The sequence below is a fragment of the Colias philodice genome, chromosome 25 (assembly GCF_061535455.1).
Source record: "Colias philodice isolate Cphi_HAF_F1 chromosome 25, ilColPhil1 Martin Lab GWU primary, whole genome shotgun sequence".
Lineage (NCBI taxonomy): Eukaryota > Metazoa > Arthropoda > Insecta > Lepidoptera > Pieridae > Colias > Colias philodice.
Genome location: NC_143110.1, coordinates 6,248,616 through 6,271,531, shown reverse-complemented (window position 1 = coordinate 6,271,531; position 22,916 = coordinate 6,248,616). Strand labels below are relative to the sequence as shown.

General features: G+C 32.3%; 1 protein-coding gene across 1 annotated transcript in view; it reads left to right on the top strand.

Annotated features, from left to right (window-relative positions):
• Cbp53E (Calbindin 53E) overlaps positions 1-22,916 on the top strand; it is a 112,482-nt gene that overhangs the window by 5,728 nt on the left and 83,838 nt on the right. Inside the window, exon 2 of the mRNA XM_089710729.1 lies at positions 19,762-20,025. Coding sequence (XP_089566855.1) covers positions 19,875-20,025 — 151 coding nt within the window. The 5' untranslated portion in view covers positions 19,762-19,874. The remainder of the gene's footprint in view (positions 1-19,761; positions 20,026-22,916) is intronic.

Sequence of the window (22,916 nt, the reverse complement as noted above, 5' to 3'; positions counted from 1 at the left end):
TATATTATCTGTGATGTAGGTTAAATACGGATCAAGGATAACGCCATCCTTCCGAAAACTGAAATCCTCGTATGATCCTCGAATAAGAAATATTCTATTGAGGAATAAGTGTGTTCCGAGAATATCTCACTTTGGTATATTATAATCAATAACTTTTGGACTCAGGCGTATTCTAAGAAGTTTGGATAACAACGTCAAATGACTGGTACAATTACTGACTTCTGAAGAGTTTATTAGGGGGAAAATTCGGAAGAAAATACGTGTTGTATTTTGAGATATTGGGGAAAAGATTGAATTGACAGTTGTGTAATAAAGCCGGCTACTCACGTACCTGCAGCAGGGGCAATATTGTAATTACAACCTTAATTGGCTCCTTAATTGTGATGCGTATTGGCAAGCAGGGGCAATTTAGAGAACAGCTGAAATTGCTCCAACCGCCGTGCAACCGAGATTGTTCCAATATTGCCCCTATGGCAGGTACGTGAGTAGCCGGCTTAAGATTCGATATTATAGTAACCTTACTACTATTTACTTGTTACTTGAATAATTATGAGAATAGATGGATGTTTGTTACTTCCTAACGTATAATTTACCTTTATCAAATCTGGCTTAAAATTGGCACAGAGATTTTTGTGTGTGTGAGAAAGAAGCCAAAGGCAAATCGTTGTATCAAATATATTTTCCGATATTATAAGTTGGAAGGATTTCATACATGTATATTTTTGTTACTATGTAAGTCTTCAATCGAGTTAAAATATTATTTTTCCATTAGAAGAAGCGTCTTAAGCGAGTTACATTGTTTATATTGATCTTGTACCCTTCTAATGTACTAATCGATTTCGATGAAATTTCAATTAATTTTGTTGTCTCAAGTGATGTGAACGTCAAACACAGTCACAAGTGATTAATTGTTTCGGAGAAATACATATACGCACTAACATACATAAGAAGGACCTACCTATATTTAAAAAGTTGTGCAATTAGGTTTCTTCCAAAACTAGTTTATAATTTTATTAATAAATAAATCTTTTTATTTTGTTACACGCTTTTTATTTTAAGAATTTATTTCCATCTCTATAAATAAATACTTAATATCGTTTCAAAGCATATCCCATATCACTGATTAATATCAATATCGTAAATTGGTTGTAAATTTATCTATAAAAGTTCCACGTATTAAATACGAGAAAAATATATAAAATGTTGAGCTAAAAGCAAAAACTATTTACTATTAAAAGAGTCATCTCGTTCCCGCTTCGTGTAATGATAAAATAGTGGAGTCATACCTCCAGTGACTTTTTGGATATTCTTCACATCTGTGTTGCTGACCTATTTTCAACAGGGGAAAGATATTACAAAATAATATTTACTTCTCGTTGAGGGACAATTTTATCCATAAAATTTCAGCTTAAACATGTTCATCGTATTGAAAATTTTAATGAAACTATGTCAGTGAGAAACAACTAAAAATTGTAGTCTGCAATATAAATTACATGGACACATTTCACTGTTCGGCTGCAAGAGGGTGTTCAATCTGTTTCTAGTCAACGTAAAATTTACAAAAGGGATTCTTATAAATTCAAACTGTTTAAAAACACAAGACTTTTTAATAATAAAATAAATCTTTAAATCGACGTCACTTTTTGAGGCTAAAGAGCCTTCATTAAGATTCATGATAATTTTTATTTATTACTAGCTTTCCGCCCGCGGCTTCGCCCGCGTTTTTTTTACCTTTCTCGGGTATCAAAATATCTCTATACCAAATTTCATGCAAATTGGTTCAGTAGTTCAGGCGTGATTGAGTAACAGACAGACAGACAGAGTTACTTTCGCATTTATAATATTAGTATGGATTATCTATTTATTTATTTATTAAAACCCCTCACTTCCATACCTAACACTAAACCAAGGAAATGATGCAATAATAGGTATAAATATACTCTATTAACTCGCGACATCATGCAGACCTGACCCAATTCATGTTGGCATCTATTTCCATGAAGAATAGGGACGTTATCACAATGCTTGTTCACGGCTTATGTCATAGGCTTGCTTTGCAGACGCGTCATTTAGTCGTAATTAGACAGCAATTAACACTTTTTTAAATAAATAGAGCGAGAGCTGAAAAAGGGCTACTAACTAACTAGTTTAATTATTATGAGCATGGAATGGTATGTTTAGAGAATGTAATGAAAATGAGAAAAACCGCTTTTTCCTACAATGATATACACAGCTTTATTAATTAAATAGTAATCGTCGTATGCTTGAAATATAGAAAGGTAACAAAAAGCAGACATTTAACATTTTCATTAATAACATTAGTTCAGAAATTAAAGATTTTAACGGGGAAGGTTGACGCTTGCTGCAAAGTCAGGTGACCACGCTCGCTGTAAAGTGTGTGAGGCGTTGAGATAATAATATAATGAATAAATCGCGTTTTTTTTTTTATATGCTTAATTTCTAAAAGTATGTATGTCTATTTATATCCAATGCCCGCGTAAAATCAAACACAACAAAATACAACATTAGTTCACATTCAGAGCTATTTCAAAACGTAGGTATATCTCATTTCTACTTCCGTAAATCAGCCTTACACAGCGTAAATTGTATTAAACTTTCCGATCCCTGTTTCTATACTGTTTGTTACACTGTTTACAAAAGACACGTAAACTTAACAACTAAAAAACAATAGAACAGTCCGCATATTAATGAGACCTTTTATCAAAAGTTTGCAGACGGAAAACACTAAAATATCGTTGTCCTTCTCTTTTATTCGTTGCACGTGTTGCTATCCCACTTTTGAAACTGTATAAATCTTGAAGTGTTCTTTCTAGAAATTGCAGTTTAGTTTCCTTAAGCACTGGTAAATCTTGTTAATGGCCCGTTAAGAAGTCCTTGGATTAAGTTTGTATTTAACTTATTGCGGAATTAAACGTAGATTAGGTATTTTAATCTTGGTTATAATATTATTAATTCCAATTTATAAGCAATTCTATATAGACTAAGAGCATTTTGTTTTATAATTTGAATATTCGATCTCAACTTAATGATCTACCCAAAAACGACATGATAAATTAATAAAAAGTCAATTACGGTTAAATCAATTCGATGTTATTACGATTCGTTGTTTCCTTATTGCAAAAAATAGGATAAATTTCCCCGAAAATCATTTAAAAAGCTCTTTAAATAACTCGAATAAAAGTGCTTGATGTTGATACAAACGCATTTAAAAAGCAACAAGTCAGTCTATGTCAAATTATTTATCTGTGAAAATTTTGGCGCCGAAATTTTTAATCTGTGAATTTCTACATACTTCTCTTTTCAATAAATCATAAATCCTGTAAAATCTCATGCCCAGTGCCCCGCAAACGTGTTACTACTAGTATTGTATTATATCATCTGCGGTATTACATTATCTGTGGCGCTACATAATTTAATTAAAAAAGAAAAAAAAAGAATATCCATCAGCCAGTAACAGTTTCAGTGATATTTGTGGGGGCGTTTACTTATTTACCATGTATCGATTGTCTCTCGAAGCGACCGTGAACGGGTCACGGGTAAAATTCAAGAACAATAGACTTTTAAAATTAGACACTTTAATTCTGGAACGTTCGAGACGTATCTAGAATTTAGATAATCGATATTAGTGGTTATTTAATAGAATTGAGGTTTAATATTACAATTTTTAAGGCAACAGTTTTGTTTTAACTTTTAGGTGTGAATAATATCAAAAATTTAAAAATATGTACCTACTCACTGCTTTTTTTTTCGTAGTAAACTATATTATATTAATTTATACAAGTAGTACAAGTATATATACAGGGTGTCCCAAAAGGTTACGTAGCTAGGAAGAGGGGTGATAGGGGTGGTCATGAGAGTCACCAGAAAAATAAAAAAAAAATTCCCCTCTGGGTATTAAAAAAATAAAAGGCATTTATAAAAAAAATTAAAATTTTATACCTTGTAAGGCGATTTTGCCCCCGATGACCTACAATTATTGGTATATTAAAAAAAAATTGCTGTTATACTATCGTCAATAACCCTTTTTCAAATTGAAATAAGAAAAACGATACATATCTAACCAATATTTTAAAGAAAATTAAGTTTTTGTCCAATCAAGGACTTAGTAATTACAATTTCACTCAACTTCCTCTAAGTGTACTGAAAAAAAAAGTACTATGCAACTCCGGCGAGTAACTTAAAAAGTTAGGTAATTTTATTGCAATTCCAAAATGGTATAACACTTACTTGAAAAATTCTTATTAGGATATGTAAAGATAATTTTCGGGAACAATACCCCAGCAGAACAAAACATACCAATAACAATGTAACCAAACTAAACACGTTTGGTGGTTCACGTTGGGTCTGTTACCACGCGATTATCCTGCGAGACTTGCATTTTGTCGTAGGATGTTGCGCATGTATAGGGAGGACCCTCAATTTTTTAATAAAATACTGTGGTCCGACGAGTCTACTTTTAAAAAGGACGGATACATGAACCTACACAATTTGCACGAGTGGCACGTAGAAAATCCCCACCTACTTAGAGAAGATCGGTCCCAATATCGTTTTAAAGTGAACATGTGGACCGGAATACTAAATGGTAAATTAATAATAGGACCCTTTGAGCTACCTGAGGCACTGACTGGAGAGGCGTACTTACACTTCTTACAAAACGAATTACCAAATCTATTGGAAGATGTGCCGCTAGAAACAATGAGGAATATGTGGTTCCAGCATGATGGGTGCCCAGCACATTATGCACGTCCTGTAAGGGATTTCCTAGATGAAGAATACCCTGGTAGGTGGATGGGAAGGGCCGGTGCTATAGCGTGGCCAGCTCGTTCACCGGATTTAAACCCGTTAGACTTTTTGTTACTGGGGTGCTATAAAAGAAAAAGTTTACGGAAAACCCATCAGGGACTTGGCTGACTTGAGGGCGAGGATTACAGAGGCCGCGGAATCAATAAACAATAGAAGATTTGCCCGCCATATCTCCCGCTCATTTTTAAAACGATGTAGGGCGTGTATTTATGTTGGTGGTAGACATTTCAAGAATTTTGTTTAAATAAATAATTACGATTTTGTTTTATTTTTGAGTTTCAATTAAAACCATTGCAATAAAATATTATTTATCTTTTTAAGTTTTAAAGAACAGAATAGACATTTAAAAATGTACTATTTGCGTACGAGTTTGAGACTATTATTTTATTGGTATGTTTTGTTCTGCTGGGGTATTGTTCCCGAAAATTATCTTTACATATCCTAATAAGAATTTTTCAAGTAAGTGTTATACCATTTTGGAATTGCAATAAAATTACCTAACTTTTTAAGTTACTCGCCGGAGTTGCATAGTACTTTTTTTTTTCAGTACACTTAGAGGAAGTTGAGTGAAATCGTAATTACTAAGTCCTTGATTGGACAAAAACTTAATTTTCTTTAAAATATTGGTTAGATATGTATTGTTTTTCTTATTTCAATTTGAAAAGGGGCTATTGACGATAGCATAACAGCAATTTTTTTTAAATATACCAATAATTGTAGGTCATCAGGGGCAAAATCGCCTCACAAGGTATAAAATTTTAATTTTTTTTATAAATGCCTTTTATTTTTTTAATACCCAGAGGGGAATTTTTTTTTTATTTTTCTGGTGACTCTCATGACCACCCCTATCACCACTCTTCCTAGCTACGTAACCTTTTGGGACACCCTGTATATATATGTTATGTCATAAAGCAGTTAACTTAAAATTCCTCGTTTACACAACTTTTTTAATAAACATTTTTACCCTTTGATTCTGATTCACAGTTCAATGGTCTAAAAACGAAAAAATACCCATTGATTTAAACAAAATTTCACTTAAAATAAGATTCGAAGATTATTGTTTATTCATATATTTATTTTATTTATGTACATGATACATCTCACAGATGATATTATCATTATTATAATGATGATGAAACAGGATTCCACGCGTAATTATTAACGAGGTAATAAATTGGGAAATCCTGTTTTTAACACACCCACATTTTGAAAGTAATTATGAAGAAGAAATATAAATTAACTTACAGATTAATCATTATTATATATCTATGAATATACAATTCTTAAATATAGGTTTACCTATGTACATATTATAATATATATATTGTAATATTATATATAGCTGAAGAGTTTGGTTGTTTGTTTGATTTATTTAACGCCCTAATCTCAGGAACTACAGGTCCGATTTGAAAAAAAATTCAGTGTTAGATAGCCCATTTATCGACGAAGCCTATAGGCTATAATATATCATCACGTTAAGACCAATAAGAGCGGAGCAATGCGGGTAAAACCGCGGGGCACAGCTACTAACAAATAGTCCCAAATTCCTTGTAGGTAAAGAATGAAAACGTATTGACTATTTATTTATTATATATAGTTATTGAGCTATAAACCCTTGCCAAGTCAGTCAGCTAAAGATGGCTTTGACTGTATAAAAGGTTAAAAATATCCTTCCTTAGCCTGTGGACCCTTTCACCGTTTCACGTGAAAACCTTTCGAGCAAAATTACGTACATTATGATTAACATCATTTTGATGCGTGCTCGATAGAGCTTTGTTGGTTTGTAAATTGTATTGCTATAAAAAGTACTGGAAATTAGCAATTACTAGTTTTATAATGATAAAGTTTGCATTGAATAATTATTTTTGTTACGATAGCCTGAATAAACCGTTCACGGTGACGAACTCAATGAAGCCACATGCGATTGTCTATATACGCATAACTAAAATATGTGTATTTTATTTCCATAAATTGCAATTATGATTCCATAAAAATTTCTGCTAATTTTGAAAAGATTATTCACATTGATTATTAATATAATGCTAGCAGGGAATATATTTTAAGTTTAAACCATGCTTGAATACCTTTAGACAAAAAATGTAATAATTAAAATGCAACTGCTATGTTATATCCGTGTATTATCCATAATACATACAGTTACTGCAAATATATGTAAATGTATGCGAGCAAAACTCATGCTCAAAATCACGTTAAAGGCACATGGGATAGAAACCCGATACGAGATAACGAAATTAGACGCATGAGAATACTGTAATATAGCATTGTATTTAATCTATACTAATATTAAAAAGCTGAAGAGTTTGTTGGTTTGAACGCGCTAATATCGGGAACTACTGGTCCGATTTGAAAAATTCTTTCGGTGTTAGATAGCCCATTTATTGAGGAAGGCTATCGGCTATATATCATAACGTTAAAACCAACAGGATTGGAGCAATGCGGGTGAATCCGCGGGGCACAGCTAGTTGTTAATACTTTTAAATGGCGAGAACGCTGAACAGTATACAAAACTCAAACTCAAAAAAATTATTCAATTAGACTTCTTCTAGAAGCACTTTTGACATATTATTTTTAATGGATAAAACTCTTAAAACCTTAAGACAAAAATATATCATTTCGTATTTTCGTCTATCACAAAATAGACATTAAAGAGACCTGCAAAAACAGGTCTTACAAAGGCCCCTTTCAAGTTTTTCTTGATTTAAAAGAAACGAGATTATATCGTAAACTCGATAAAAAGATCAAAATGGAGATCTCCAACATTAATATTACATCAAACGTTTCACAAAGCATACACCAATAAAATTTCACGTAGAATATTTGCGTTACAAATAAGGCTTGGAAAATACAGTACTTGGACAAAATGTTAACAAAACACAATTTAAGAACCCATAATCTTGTTTCATAAGCTTGAAGCATGAACCATTAGAGAGACGTGCTCTTAATATTATCAAAGTTGGATCTTGAGAGCCATTTATAGCCTTGTTAATGTATTTGAATAGCTGTATAATTATTTCACCTTTCGGTTTAATTACTTCATGAAAGTTTACCACATCATGATGTAGTGTAGTGGAACTGATTGTAGCACACATTTTTTAGCAGTTCTTTCTGTTATTTTTAACGATATCTGCTGATTGCGTCAGCCCTATAATGTGTTATAGTCTCTACTTAATTAAAAAAAATGTAAATGTGTAGGTATGTATTTATTTTATTTTGTATTTATTTAATTATTGAAGTGAAACTTAAGTAGGCGCGTTGAGAGTAAAATTTCAAGGTCGCGTCATGGCATCACATCATCGAGTAAGGCGACGATTTTGGAATCTTTGAATCTTGCCAAAGAAGTTTCACTTCTGACACGTGTATACGCACACACGCTCTTTTCTACACATTTATGGCACCCACAATAACATTAATTAATTAGAATTACAGCCTAACGACGTGAGAATGCTATAATTACGTTTTACAAAGCTAAAATATGAACCAATTAGGTACAATATCAAATGTTCTGTACTAAAATAAGGTTCCAAGACCCCTGTCACCGTATGCCTCTAAATTTGTTTTCCTTATTGCGTAATTAGACGCCCGACTGAGCCTTAATTAAGCTGTCAAATTACTCGCTTCCGCTACTTGTGTGAGGGTCCTTTGACCTTACAATTACGTGTATTTGGCGTTAACAAATATTTCAGTAATTGTGCCAAAATAAAATAAATGAGGTACGTCGATATGTGGCTCAAGTTGGTACGTTTAAATAAATAGATAATAAATAAATAAATATTATAGGTCATTATTACACAAATCGACCTAGTCCCACAGTAAGCTCAATTAAGGCTTGTGTTGTGGGTACTAGGCGACGATAAATATAATATTATAAATACATATATAGATAATAACACCCAGACCCAAGAACAAATAATTGAGTTCATCACACAAATATTTGCCCTGACCGGGGATCGAACCCGGGACCGTCGGCTCAGTAGGCAGTTACTTTACCACTGCGCCAACCGCGTCGTCAAATAGAAGTTAGTAAGAAATTAGTCGTTAAATAGAAGGTTGGTAAAAATGTTTACGGCTAATTATTCATCGATATGGATTGGCACGTGTAAATATAGTTTTTTCAACAGAGAATTATGAAAACATTTTGGTAAAATGGACATTTATAAGGCTTACTAAGAAAGATCGGGAAAGAAATATCGGGAAAGGTAGCCATATAAAAAATGTTAAAGTGAACAGTCTAGCGTCATACTGTAATATCTATTCTAGAATATATTTCGTCGATTCTGATTAGACCGAATTATATATTAAATATTGTATAACCTTATACAGGTTATTCCGCATTTTTTTTCAAATAGATGAATTCTTAAAACTCTATGTGTATACCCATAACAAGCAACCCGCCCAACTTTGCCACCAGCACGTGAGCTATCGTTTAAGATTATGTTTTCATAAACAAAATGCTCACATTAGCAAAGCGGTATTTGCATTTTTTGACGTAATTTTGTTGTTTAAGTATTATTTTCGTGATCAGTGGCAAAACTACAAGTCCCTTCGTGCTTAGTATACCAATAGTGGGACACCCTGTATAACATAAAAATAGTTTTACTGCCTTTGGAGGGTAATAAAAATGTAATCTATCCATCAGTATCCATCCATCAATTCGTGATAACTGTGAAAAGTGACAACTCGCATACAATATCCTCTATGTCTTTCCTTATTTGTCTATCGTTGACTCTATAGACGCATGACTCAAATAATCATGCTCTTGAATGTTTGATAACTCTATGGGACATTTCCACTGGGCGGTAAATCATGTTCGACAAAGATCAATAGCCGATATTTGTTCTTAGTTCTAAATTTGTTAACTGTTCAGAGGGGTAGGCAAGTTCTATGTCAACATACTGGTTTGATCCAGTTCGTATACCTTCTGGTATACGTATAAAGTATGGCATATATGACGTACTAGATTTCCGCCCGCGGCTTCGCCCGCGTTTGCAAAGGAAAACCCGCATAGTTCCCGTTCCCGTGGGATTTCCGGGATAAAAACTATCCTATGTGTTAATCCAAGTTACCCTCTATATGTGTGCTAAATTTCATTGTAATCGGTTCAGTAGTTTTTACGTGAAAGAGTAACAAACATCCATACATCCATACATCCTTACAAACTTTCGCCTTTATAATAATTATATATTAGATATTTAGCACGTTTTCATAATAATATGTAATATAGAGTGAGCTCTCCTTGCTCTCTCCACGTATCATAGTGATAATTGGACACTACATAATATTATATTGGAGTTTTTGCATAATAATGCAGTTTGTCGGTTTCGATATTGTTCAATTATTTATTTTTGCAATCTAGTCTGACAAAGTCTGGAAGACGTAAAGAGTGTTAAGTTTTCTTTTATTTCTTTGTTCTATTTCTTTCTTTATTTTATTCGTAATATAAAAGACAATATTATGCACACAATAAAATATCTTTAGTACTATTAGATTAAACGCGAATTGTATATTAGTTGTTGATGAATGTATCTGACGCCAAATATTTCAAATAATTTGTAGAGAGAATGTTTAATTTAGTTCAAACACAATTGATATAAATCCAATTACAGCAGTTGAAAGGCTCTTAATTTCGCAATTTATTTTTGAATTATACATTTAATCAGACTTGTAAATTTAGGCTCTTACAAGTGTTCAATTATGTTCTCTAGAGAGTGTCATATTTAATTTTACGCCTGTGCCATAAATAGCAAAGCTTGATTTTATATTGGAATTGAAAATACAAGTAGAATATATTTTAAATGCTATGAAGAAAATACAACTATGTTCACGAATACATCTGAGGAAAAAAAACTTTACTACTGTATTTTAGTGGCTGTAGATTGCAAATGAATAAAAATTAACCTATTTTCCAAATTTTGAGAAATGTAATTGATAAAGAAAACAATATGGCAGGCAGGTCAGTGGCCGTCCATGCTTCATTTATTCGTAAAATATTTAACCCGTCCATAACAAAATTTCAATAAACAATCTCTACACAGAAAATCGATTGACCGCCTCCTTGGTACAGTGGTTGACGCGTGAGCGTAGAACCGAGGGGTCCTGGGTTCGATTCCCGGTGGAGACGAAGAAAAAAAAATGTCTTGGTCTGGCAGGACACAGAAGGCTGATCACCTACTTGTCCCTAAAGAAAATCGATCAGTGAAACAGATGTATGAATAATGCATCTGCCCCTTACCCCACTACGGGGACACGGGACTTCACACAGAAAATCGAGAAAATCAACGACCATCATTGTTCTCATTAATTCCAAGTAAATCCACAATATAAATAAAGCCTTATCTATCAATAAATAAGGCCAATTAACGCTCAACAATAAAATAAGTGAGCTGTACAAAAGAAAGTACAAGGGTCCGTTTTTCACACATCGCCGCTTTCAGTGAACTCGTAAAAAGGGTCGCCGTAATAAAAAGCAATGACCTAGACTCGACTTGCTATTTAAAGCTTGAAATATTTAAAAAAGTTAATAAAAACGTATTAACTATACTAGTTATCGCCTACAACATCGTCTCCTTAATTTTTTTGGTGGCATCCCTAAGTAATTGTTTTTTTTTTTTCATAAAAAAGTTGGCGATAGATTGTGCGAAAGAGCAACTATTGTCGCGACGCATTAAATTTGCCTATATATATATAAAATGTTATAGTTGCTATTTTGTTAAATTGCGTTTGTATTTGGTAATCACAAAAGGATATCTACATATATGCGGTTTGAAAATTCTTTCTCCAGCAGAAAACTACATACATTATTTTCTAAGTGATTTCAGACTATATTTTTGTTGTTATCCAACACGATAGGAGCCGGGGCGAGTAACTAGTAGACTTATAAACTAGGATGTAAATTAATCTGTAGTTACTATAGCCTTTAAATTAATGCTCAAATATTTGTATACGCTAATTAAAAAGTGTTTGGTTTGAACGTTTAGATATAAAAAACTAAATAAATAATGATAGAGCCGCGGCCGCTAGGTACAGCTTAGCACATACAAAAAAAAGTGTGTGCGTGTAACCTTTACGCGCGATTGAAGTAAAACTTCTTTGGCGTTGACGACATATATCACTGAAATTATTAAATATTAACTTAAATAAATAAATATTATATTATAATTTAATTATATTTATTATTCATGTGCTTTACAAAGATTATTTAAATGTTATATTAATATTATTCATTCGAAACAGGTAATTGAATGTCATAATAATTTCTTACGTACGAAATTATAGGTTTGTGGTAACTATAATGTGAAACATAAATTTTACTCTCTAAATTTGCTACTTTTCTTGAAAATACAGCATCTATCGTTGTACCGAAACGTGTTGTTGAAAGAAGTCGAGAAGTATTCATAGATAAATCAAATTTTTCTTCTAAAAAATCAATTAACGGCTGAGATTCCTGAGAGCGAAAATTAACATTAAAATCTCCAGTTAGAATCATCGGTAATTCATGATAATTACTATTTAAAAGTCGAGAACCTTCAATTGTGAAGTGAAGTAATTGCTGATGAATAAATTTTATGATATTTGTCAGGCTAGTATTTGTAGAAATATAAATAACAACGATAATCACAGGTTGGTCATTCGTATTAACACATCGAACCAAGGCGATGTCACCAATTTGTGAAACCTCATCGGAAATTTGTGATAATATCGTTTGTGAAATATTTTGAATTGGTGTTACATTGTTCAGTGTATCTGTAGATGAATGATATACAGCTACTCCACCAGCAGTTGAGTTGGGTCGTTTGTATTGGGTAACGCAATAAAAATTTTCAATAAGAATTTGTTCGTCATTTTTCATCCAAGTTTCGGAAAATAACAGCAATGTGGACATTTTTAATACCTTATCATTCAGATCAGAAACATGAGCACGTAAACTTTGGCAGTTGAAGGAAAATAGTGTAATGTTACTCTCATTTACAAGGTTATATAATTCTTCCTGTTGTGTTATTAGGCGAGAATTTGAAAGTCTTTCAAATTCACACTGTAAATCAACTATTCCCCCTGGACGCTTTCTTCCATGATAAAATTTGTTGTCATCGGTGTTTGAGACAATGAACAATCCATTTATATCAGTTACTCGTGATAATGCTACATATAACAGCTGCTGACTGTGACTTTTATTGTATTCATAAACGATTTGATCAAAAGTACCACCTTGAGACTTATGTATTGTAAGCGCACAAGCAGATACTAATGGAAACTGATTTCTCTTTGCAAATATTGTCTTATTTCTATTCATTGGTACAGATGACGAACTTCATAAAATTGGGACTGCTGTTCTACTAATGTTTAGAGTTTGAATATGATGGGCAGCTTTTTTCCTAATTTTCTCTCCTATCTTACCAGGAAACTCAAGCCATAAGCGTATGATGTTATCACTGTCATCACGTTCAATATACACTAACTTTCCAACACAACCGTTGGCTAAGCCATCAGATACATCAATATTGGTTGCAATAATGTAAAATTTGTTAAGAACTAATATGATTTCATAAGGCGATCCTCCTGTATCAATAACTGACATTTTATGAAATTGTTGGCGTACATATGCTTCTTGTTCAACTGAATGACAACCTTATCTGTTGCTATGGATACTACTTTGTCTTCAGCAATATTTAAAATAGATTGATTATAATCCGCAACATGTTTATTTTTATTTTTAATTTACTTATTTTAAAAGTAATAAATAAACAAGTATATTTAGAGATTTTCAAAAAATTTTGCAATTTAAAATAATGTTTTTAAAACTGTTGAATTTTTCATTCACATTGCTATTCACAATTGATCCGTTTGAAAATTTGAAAATAAATAATCCTAATTGATTATGATATTTGCCACTAGCTGGCGTATAAGTCAAGAAGCGTGTAGTATATGACATATACTTACAACCAATCAGAATTATTATTTTTAAATGGCGGAAACTACACAGACTATAGTAAGCGTTACTTCCGTCAGAAAAAAAATCTGAGTTACTCCCTAGTCGCGCCTAAAGAAGTTTTACTTCAAAAATAAGCAATAATTCACGTCACTATGAAGAAAAATCTCATCGTACTCGGCGATAGGTGAAAACTTGAAAAAACGTTTTAACTCTGAAAATACGAAAATACGCATGATATATTATGTACATGGGGGTGATTCGGATAGCCCTCTAGGTCCTCTACCTCCCAGCTTCAGTATATCTATACTTTTTGGGACACCCTGTATTGTTAGAAATTACACGCGAGGACGGGTTAAATATTAGTTTGAAATGTAATAAGAATGTTCTGCGATTTTACACAGCTACCTAATTGAAGTAGGTAGTTGATAACAAATCGCATCAAGTCAACGACTATTAGCAAAGTGAAGGTAGTTGGGTCGAACGTCGTATAAACAACGTCCGAACCCCTAGGCACGATTCGTACGAATACGTCACGAGTCGAAGGAAAGTGGCAATTTATAGTTTTCGACAGGTAAACATGTTTTGATAGGAAATAGTGACAACTATTCATCCACAAAAAAAATTGGTTGTCTGTAAAGTCGGTTTACTGACGATAGTTGAACGTGACAACGTCCGATTGTGCTTCTTAGTCGCTCGTTCCGCGCTCTCGCTTGCACTTCAAGCCTTACATGGAACGCCTCAGAGCGAGGTAACGCCACATGAGTCATTTTTTTTCGTGCGTGCAGCCAGCTCTATCGAATTATAAGACGTTGTCACGTCAATAATAAATCAAAAGTTACGTCTAACAGTATGTAATATGCATAATTTCACCTGAAGCCGGGGCGGATCGCTAGTTAGTATAAAAATCTTATAATAGTAGTTGTTATGATACGTTGTTTACTTTGATGCAATATTCATGCAATCAACTGGGTATTGAAGTGAATGAATAATTCAACTGAATAAATAAAGGTTACTCGAAATGTTTCCTTAACTACGTCTATTACAAAGTTGTTTTCTTGCTAAAATGGTTATTACATGAACTCTACAAGAGGTTCTAGGTTTAATAAAAGGTACGAAACTTGATGAAGATTATTGACTACATACATAATGAACTGCCTTGCAACTCGATATGGAAAATCAGTGAAATATGTACGACATGAATAAAATTTAAAATATAACCCCGGTTAACCACAACTCTGGATTTGTGGTTAACCGGGAAACAAATATTATATGAAAACTTGCAACTGATAACTACCATGAAAAGATTTTCATCACCATTTAATTTTCCATCAATCGTAAGTATACTGGTCATCAAAAAAATCGACCCACCTGCATTTTTACGGAAAATTGCGGTTTTCTCACAAACTAAAGAAAAAATTTGTTTGGAAACTGAACTGATTAATTAAACAAGCATATTTACACGAATATAAACACATAAAATCATTAACATCATAAAAAAAATTGTCAATTTCGAAGAAAGATCAAAATCCTCAATTTTCAGCTTTTTCTTTATTAAATTTCAAATGCAGTTTATTTTGTTATCATGAAACTTATGATCACGTTTCCTTCGAATTTATGCTCAGTACTTTCTCTTCTTTCTGGAAATCATTCCAGAGTGAACGCAGGCTATCAAGCCTGCGTTCACCATTTTAAAGAAATAATCAAGATTTTGATGGTCTCTTGAGGAATTCGTTATCATTCTTCCCTCATGGCGGTTTTCAGGTCTCCTATTGTTGTAGGGGCTGAATTACGAGCTCTAAGCTTTATTGTTTAATTGTCCCACATGTGCTCTGTAGGTTTCAAATCGAGACTTTTTGCTAACCAGAGTGTAACTCTAATGCGGACCTCTTCTAAATACTGGATCACGATTCACTCTACGTGCTTCCGAGCATTATCATGCATAGACTCAAAGTTTTTGCAGATACAGCCGGCATATTACACCATATGATAGTCCAAAACCTCGGTAATGTATTGAACAGCATTTAATGAGCATTTTTTTATCGTCAAGCTCCGTGCGTCTTGTCAAAGAAATGCCACTCTAGAACTTTACAGAGCCTCCATCATAATCGACCGTTTCTCTTACCTAGCACTGAACAAATCGTTCATCTGGTCATCGCATGACATAAAGACGTCTATCAGCACCATATAAAGTCATTCGCATCTTGTCACTCAAAAGTACTGACTCCCATTGGCCTATAGTCCAGTTTAAGTGATTTCGAGTCAATTGAAGTCTGGTTTGTCGATGAGCTGTGGCTGATTGTGGCCCTGTTTCTGGCTTGTGTGGTCTTAGGTTCTACTCCTAAAGTCTTCTTCTAACAGTTCTGTCATTTATACCCACCTCCTTATCTTCACGCAGGCGTCACTAGAGATCTACACCAGACAGATGTCGATTTTGTAGAGTTGATTACATTATCTAGGGGTCGTCCCTTTGAGTTGCCGCCCTATTTTTTGCAGATCAATATTTTCATCGATACTGCCCATTCTCTAGAAACCTTTGGTAAACTCATCGAACTGCAAAACAGCTCAGATTTTACTTTTTAGCCACGGCAAGTTGACATAACCCCTGTTTTAGTAGAGCCACAGTTTGGGCCCCCTCAGCTAGAGTAGTATCCATTATATTGAGACAAAATTTATCAAAACTACAGCATCAATTATTAAACTTAACGTTATGAACAAGAGATCCCAAAAAAAGTCATTTTTGAACTGGGAACACGGGCATAATTTGTCCCGCCGTAAACCGTCAAATCAACACTGTACAGTATTTCTGTATAAAAATTTGTTAAGAATCTTTAAGTGCAGTAAAATTTTCGACAAACATAATGATTAGCATGTTATCAGACCCTTACAAGAAAATACAACAATCTAAGACGACTTATTTGTGAAATAATCGATAAATAGCAAACATAGTGTAGGTGGGTCGATTTTTTTGATGACCAGTGTATATCAATCGAAAACTATTAAGAAAATCGTATTATTAGTACATCATTTATTTTATTTATTTTATTTCTTAATACATATCTATAGAATCAGTAGATCATTAAATTTGTAATTTGGATAAATCAATAAATTGAGTAGATTATGAAACTACTTCGACAAATTGCTTCGAATGTTATCGAAAAAAATATCACAACAAATTACAATAACGATATCATAGTAATTACGTAACTGTTTCTAACAATAGATTTGTCGAAATCAATATACATAGAGAATCAAAATTCTATATACATATCTATTTGGGTTAATATCAGTACAAAACGATAATCAATATATGAAACTATTTAAAGTTAACTAAACAATACAGGCTAAGTCTGGAGAGCAATGGCGTCGATCGTCTCTAGCCTATTTTCCTAGTTGAGGCGATCGTCTATTGTTTTGTATTTATGTATTTTTCCAAATAAACGACTTTTTTTACATGTGTTAAAAAAGTTCATATGTAGAACATATGGAATAATAATCCTAAATAATATGTAAGATAGGATAGTTGCCTAAGTTCTATAGTAATTTCATTTATCTATGCTAAATATGCTGAAGAGTTTGTTTGTTTCCTTGGACGCGCTAATTTTAGGAACTACGATGCCGATTTGAAAAATTATTTCACTGTTAGAAAGTCCATTTATATGAAACCACGTTTAGAGATAGTTGTCTAAGTGCTATAGTTTATTTATGAATATTTTTATAATTACACGGAAATATATAAACGTGTATATAACGTTCCATTCTAGAATATCTTATGAACCACATTATAAATAGAGGCAATTTTCACAATGCCCCGACATTTTTCTTTTCTATTTCTATGTAGTTTCAAATGCCAAACCTAGCCTTACTAATTCCGCCCAGGGAATTATTTATCTCTTAGATTTATCTCGACCTAAGTAGTTTGTCATTATTCATAATGCCCGTGCATTATTAAAAGTGCCCCTATTTATTATTTGGTCCCTGATATGTACATGGGCAATTAATATATTATGAAGGAATATTTCATTTCCTAGCATATTTCTTCCGACATAAGTTATGCTAGTAAAATAATTACATATCAACGTATGCAATACAAAACATAACCTTTTAAATTTATAGCGTTACAAATATATCCTCATTGCGTGATCGAAAGCGATTCTATCCGACAGAATATAATTTCTTTTTATTTATATGATAATAGACAACTTCAGGCTATTTTCAATTTAATAAGCAATGTCCTTTGAAATATTAATATCTATGAAATTGAGCTCGTAAAACCTTGAAAGTTATATTAGATTTTTGTAATTGGCGTTTCAAAGGACCTTTCTATAAATTCTATTAGGGAAGATATTTAGGTGAAACTTTTATCTTTTGGACAATCGTAAATCCAAGTTATTGAGAAAGTTTTAACTACATGAAATTTTTGCTACAGTACGCGCCAAACTTGATGGCGTCCCTAAACTTTGAAATAAAATTCCAAATAAAATCTAAGTACATTGTATAACATAATAGATACATTATAATATGTTATATTATAGTCATCCTTAATTTCCAATCCATACTAATATTATAAATGCGAAAGTAACTCTGTCTGTCTGTCTGTTACTCAATCACGCCTAAACTACTGAACTAATTTTCATGAAATTTGGTATGGAGATATTTTGATACCCGAGAAAGGACATAGGCTACTTTTTATCCCGGGAAAATGACGCAATCCCGGAAATCCCACGGGAACGGGAACTATGCGGGTTTTTCTTTGACTGCGCGGGCGAAGCCACGGGCGGAAACCTAGTAAAATCTAAGTACATTGTAAAACATAATAGATACTTAGATACATTATAAGATGTTATATTATAGTCATCCTTAATTTCCAATGAAAAATAAATGAGCGTATATTTTAATAGAATACGATGCATGTAATGATAATTTTTATTAGAAAAAGTACCTGTATTTGGCGTTTAATAAATTAATACGTAATAATAGTTAACATACGACTACATAGCTCCCGAATGACGTAAAATACATCGATTACTTGTAATAAAGTTATTACTATAAGTTTAGCTCCTTGAATCTATATTTCACGACGATCGTTTGATATGTTAATGTTTAATTAATTTTAATTAATTTAATTAATTTATTTTAATTTATTTTAATTAATTTTAATTTTAATTTTATATGTTAATATTTTTTTTTTAATTTATTTAATATCTTTATCAGAAGCGATTCTAATAAATTAAAATAGAACTCTACAGTTAACATACTACTTTGTTCTTATATATTAAGTATTATAGTGCGTAGAAGTGCCTTGTTTGTTTGAGAAAAGTTATTCAGATTTCTAGCAACGTCGTAAAAGTTGGGGAATTGCTTTTTTGAGTGTCGTCTGCGAATTTTTATTATATGGAAACGGTATTTGTGATATTATATTGTTATGGAATGCGTGTTACACGCGTGTATTTTATTTTATATATATGTATATTTATATAATGTTGTTTCACATTATAATTATGTACTTTTTTATAAGAAGACGATGTAAACTGTATACAGGGTATAATCGTTAAGTGTGCACAGGCGATTATTCCGTAACTATTACAGATATCTATCTATTCTCGTTTTAATTTAAAAAATTTATTATGGCCATTTTACTCATTAGGTTAAGTAATTTCGATATCAGTTTAAAGTTTTTTGATATCTGTAATAGTTACGAAATAATCGCCTTTGCACACTTAACGATTACACCCTGTATATGACGAAATTTATAAAATTACTAAATTAATAAAATTATTAAATTTATAAAATGCTAATATAAAAAAAACTCTACTGGCAGATAGAATGAATTAAAAAAAATATTAAATAAATAAAATTAAAAATTTAATAGTATCAATAATCAAATATCAATTGTTTAGGAGCAAAACTAGAATGCAATACATAATTACCTGTTGATTTTAGGAATTAACTTTGACTAAAATATCATTAACATTGACTTTCTTTTGTTGCAGATGAAATAAGCTCCTGTAATGTCAGTGGTGCCAACATTGAAAAATCAATTATTTTATATTTAAATAAAAGACAATAAACTTTTTAAAAAGAGTAATTTTTATAAGAATTAAAGATGAGTTTCGATTCGAATGGGTCATCGAAAAAACTGAACTTGGATAGAGCGTCGAATTTTATGCGACAGTTTCGAGACCCGGATTCGAGGGAGCTGAAGAAATTGTCTGCAAACCAGTTTATGGAAGTATGGAGTCATTATGATAAAGATGGTAAGCAATTTGTTATTATCATTTTTCATAGAGAGTACATTTTTCATATAAAAATTTCATTTCATATTATCATTTAAATTTTCTTTTCATTTTTACCTTTATCGAGGCCAAGATGTATTAAGGAAAGGGACTGGCTCTCTTAACACAGGCTATGCCTAGCAAGAGAGCCAGAGCCTCATATTCAATATTGTACAATCAAAAGGTGAAATAAAGATTTATTTAATTTATTTATTTATATATGATATTAACATGTATTCAGGAAAGGAAATCGCTCAACGCATCGCGTCCGTCTTTTATTCGCTACCTCCTTCGTAACCACGCTACGGGTTTCGACGAGATTTTCAACATCCTATACATATAATTTCGCCGGGTGACGACTCATTAATATAAATGAGATGTGTCACTATTGGTACCTTCTAGATTCTCTTTACTACCTTCTGGTACAGATTCTTATCAGATAAATAATAAAAATAAAAGATACGTGAGCAAACATGATTGGTGATCGATCTGAGATGAGCGGGAAGTTCAGTTTTCATGTGATTTTACTAATATGCTCTTTTATTCAAAGATAATTACAAAGATGACGCAAGTATATAAGTTAAGGTGACACACGTCACGCACACGCACACATACAGGGAACGCTTCTGACGTCAATTATATCAATTGTATAGAACTTAGTTTAACTCACAGGTTTAACTAATCACTTTGTCGATTATAATAATAATACAGGTACTTTTATACTCGTTACAATTAGAAAAATGAATGTGAATAAATCTTTATTAAATAGGTTGATTATTCATTATGTTTTTATATTCGATATTTATGAAGCACCGAATCAGCAACTAAATAAAATGGTGATTTCAGCAAATTTACCTTTTCAATCAACACATAAATTTTACGAGAAAAATCCAATTTTTATTTTTGCTCCAGGCCCTTATTTCTATAGCGTAGGGGCTTATATGAGTGGGTATTGAAACTTCAAAAGAATTAGGTGACACACGTATAATAATAATAATTATATACTCGTAGGTTTGAATAAGACTTTCGAAACATGCTTAATATTATTCCTAACCAGACTAAAAGTATTACATATTTTAGTCTTAATCTGCTAATAAATATTGTAATTTGTAGTTTATCTGACTATGATCGCCCGCTGCTAAAAATTTGCACATTGTCTCGATAACGAATGAAGATTGATTCCAATATAGTTTAAGAATTAATATAGCTATAAAATATGACAAATCTTCATTATAACGCACAGAACAGAACAAAACAGATATAATATGTATTACTAGCTTACCGCCCGCGGCTTCGCCCGCTTTGTCTAAAACCTAATAAATATATACTAAAACCTTCCTCTTGATGATTCATCTATCAAAATCTATCTATCAAAAAAAACTGCATCAAAGTCCGTTGCGTAGTTTTAAAGATAAGCATACAAAGGCACATAGGGACATAGGGACAGAGAAAGCGACTTTGTTTTATACTATGTAGTGATGTAAATTATATTAAACGCGTAAAATATCTACAGATCTTTCAAGAGGAAAACTTCGATCATTATCACATAAACTGTCCAAGCTGACAATTTCGATAATAACATGAAAAATATGAACTCGAGGGATTGTGACGTCACACCTGAGCCCTGTTTCTTTTGTGGGTTTTCCTGTTACGAACCACCTCATTATCAGAAGTATGGTCGGTGTTTACCTCCTGAAAAATGCTATTTTTATTTTTTATTGTGTGTTTTAGGCCACCGTCTTAGTAAAGTATTATGAATTTTACAATATTGTCAGAATAAACATATACCTTACGTAGTGATGTTTATAACATATTAGCGGTCCGCCCCGACTTCACCCGTGGTACATATTTCGCAATAAAAGGCAGCCTATGTTCTTTCTCAGGGTCTAAAGATTGTCTGTGCCAAATTTCATCAAAATCGGTTGAGAGGTTTAAGGGGGAAAGCGTAATAGACAGACAGACAGACAGAGTTACTTTCGCATTTATAATATTAATAAGTAGGGATTGTCATTTAGTCATCTGCATTAGCTGTATGCTTATTTTCATGTTCATCAAGAAATTAAAATTTTAGAGAAATACGATGCATTCCGTCTCCAAAATTTTCAATTCTTATACAAAAAATGAATCGCTAAATGTAAGCGTAATTCAAGAACGGATGAACCGACCGAACTGATGAGACGCTGTAAAATCTTTATATGAGAAATAAACACTGATGCCTTATAATGAAAATGAACATTTTTGAGTATAACCTATAAATTACCGAAGACGTTAATTTTCGTTTCTTCAAAGCATTCTATCAACATTTGGATTGTTCCCACGTTATTAGTCCGTAATTAATTAAAGTGATTAAGTTCGACATCGAAGAACTATTTCTAAACAATAGTTATATACGTAATCAATATTTCCAATTAGTTAATATGAAACGTATTTATCCTCAAAATTGTGAAAATTATTTAGACGAAATAGAAAGAAAGACGTTCGTTTAACTCTACTATTCTTAGATCATAATGATCTAGATCATAATGACGACGCGGTTGGCGCAGTGGTAAAGTAACTGCCTACTGAGCCGACGGTCCCGGGTTCGATCCCCGGCCAGGGCAAATATTTGTGTGATGAACTCAATTATTTGTTCTTGGGTCTGGGTGTTATTATCTATATATGTATTTATTAAATATTATATTTATCGTCGCCTAGTACCCACAACACAAGCCTTAATTGAGCTTACTGTGGGACTAGGTCGATTTGTGTAATAATGTCCTATAATATTTATTTATTTATTTATTATTTATTTATCTAAGCTACTGTTACACGAAAAAGACAACCAAAATAAAGTAAACATTATTTAAATGTAGATTCATATTATAAAAGAACAG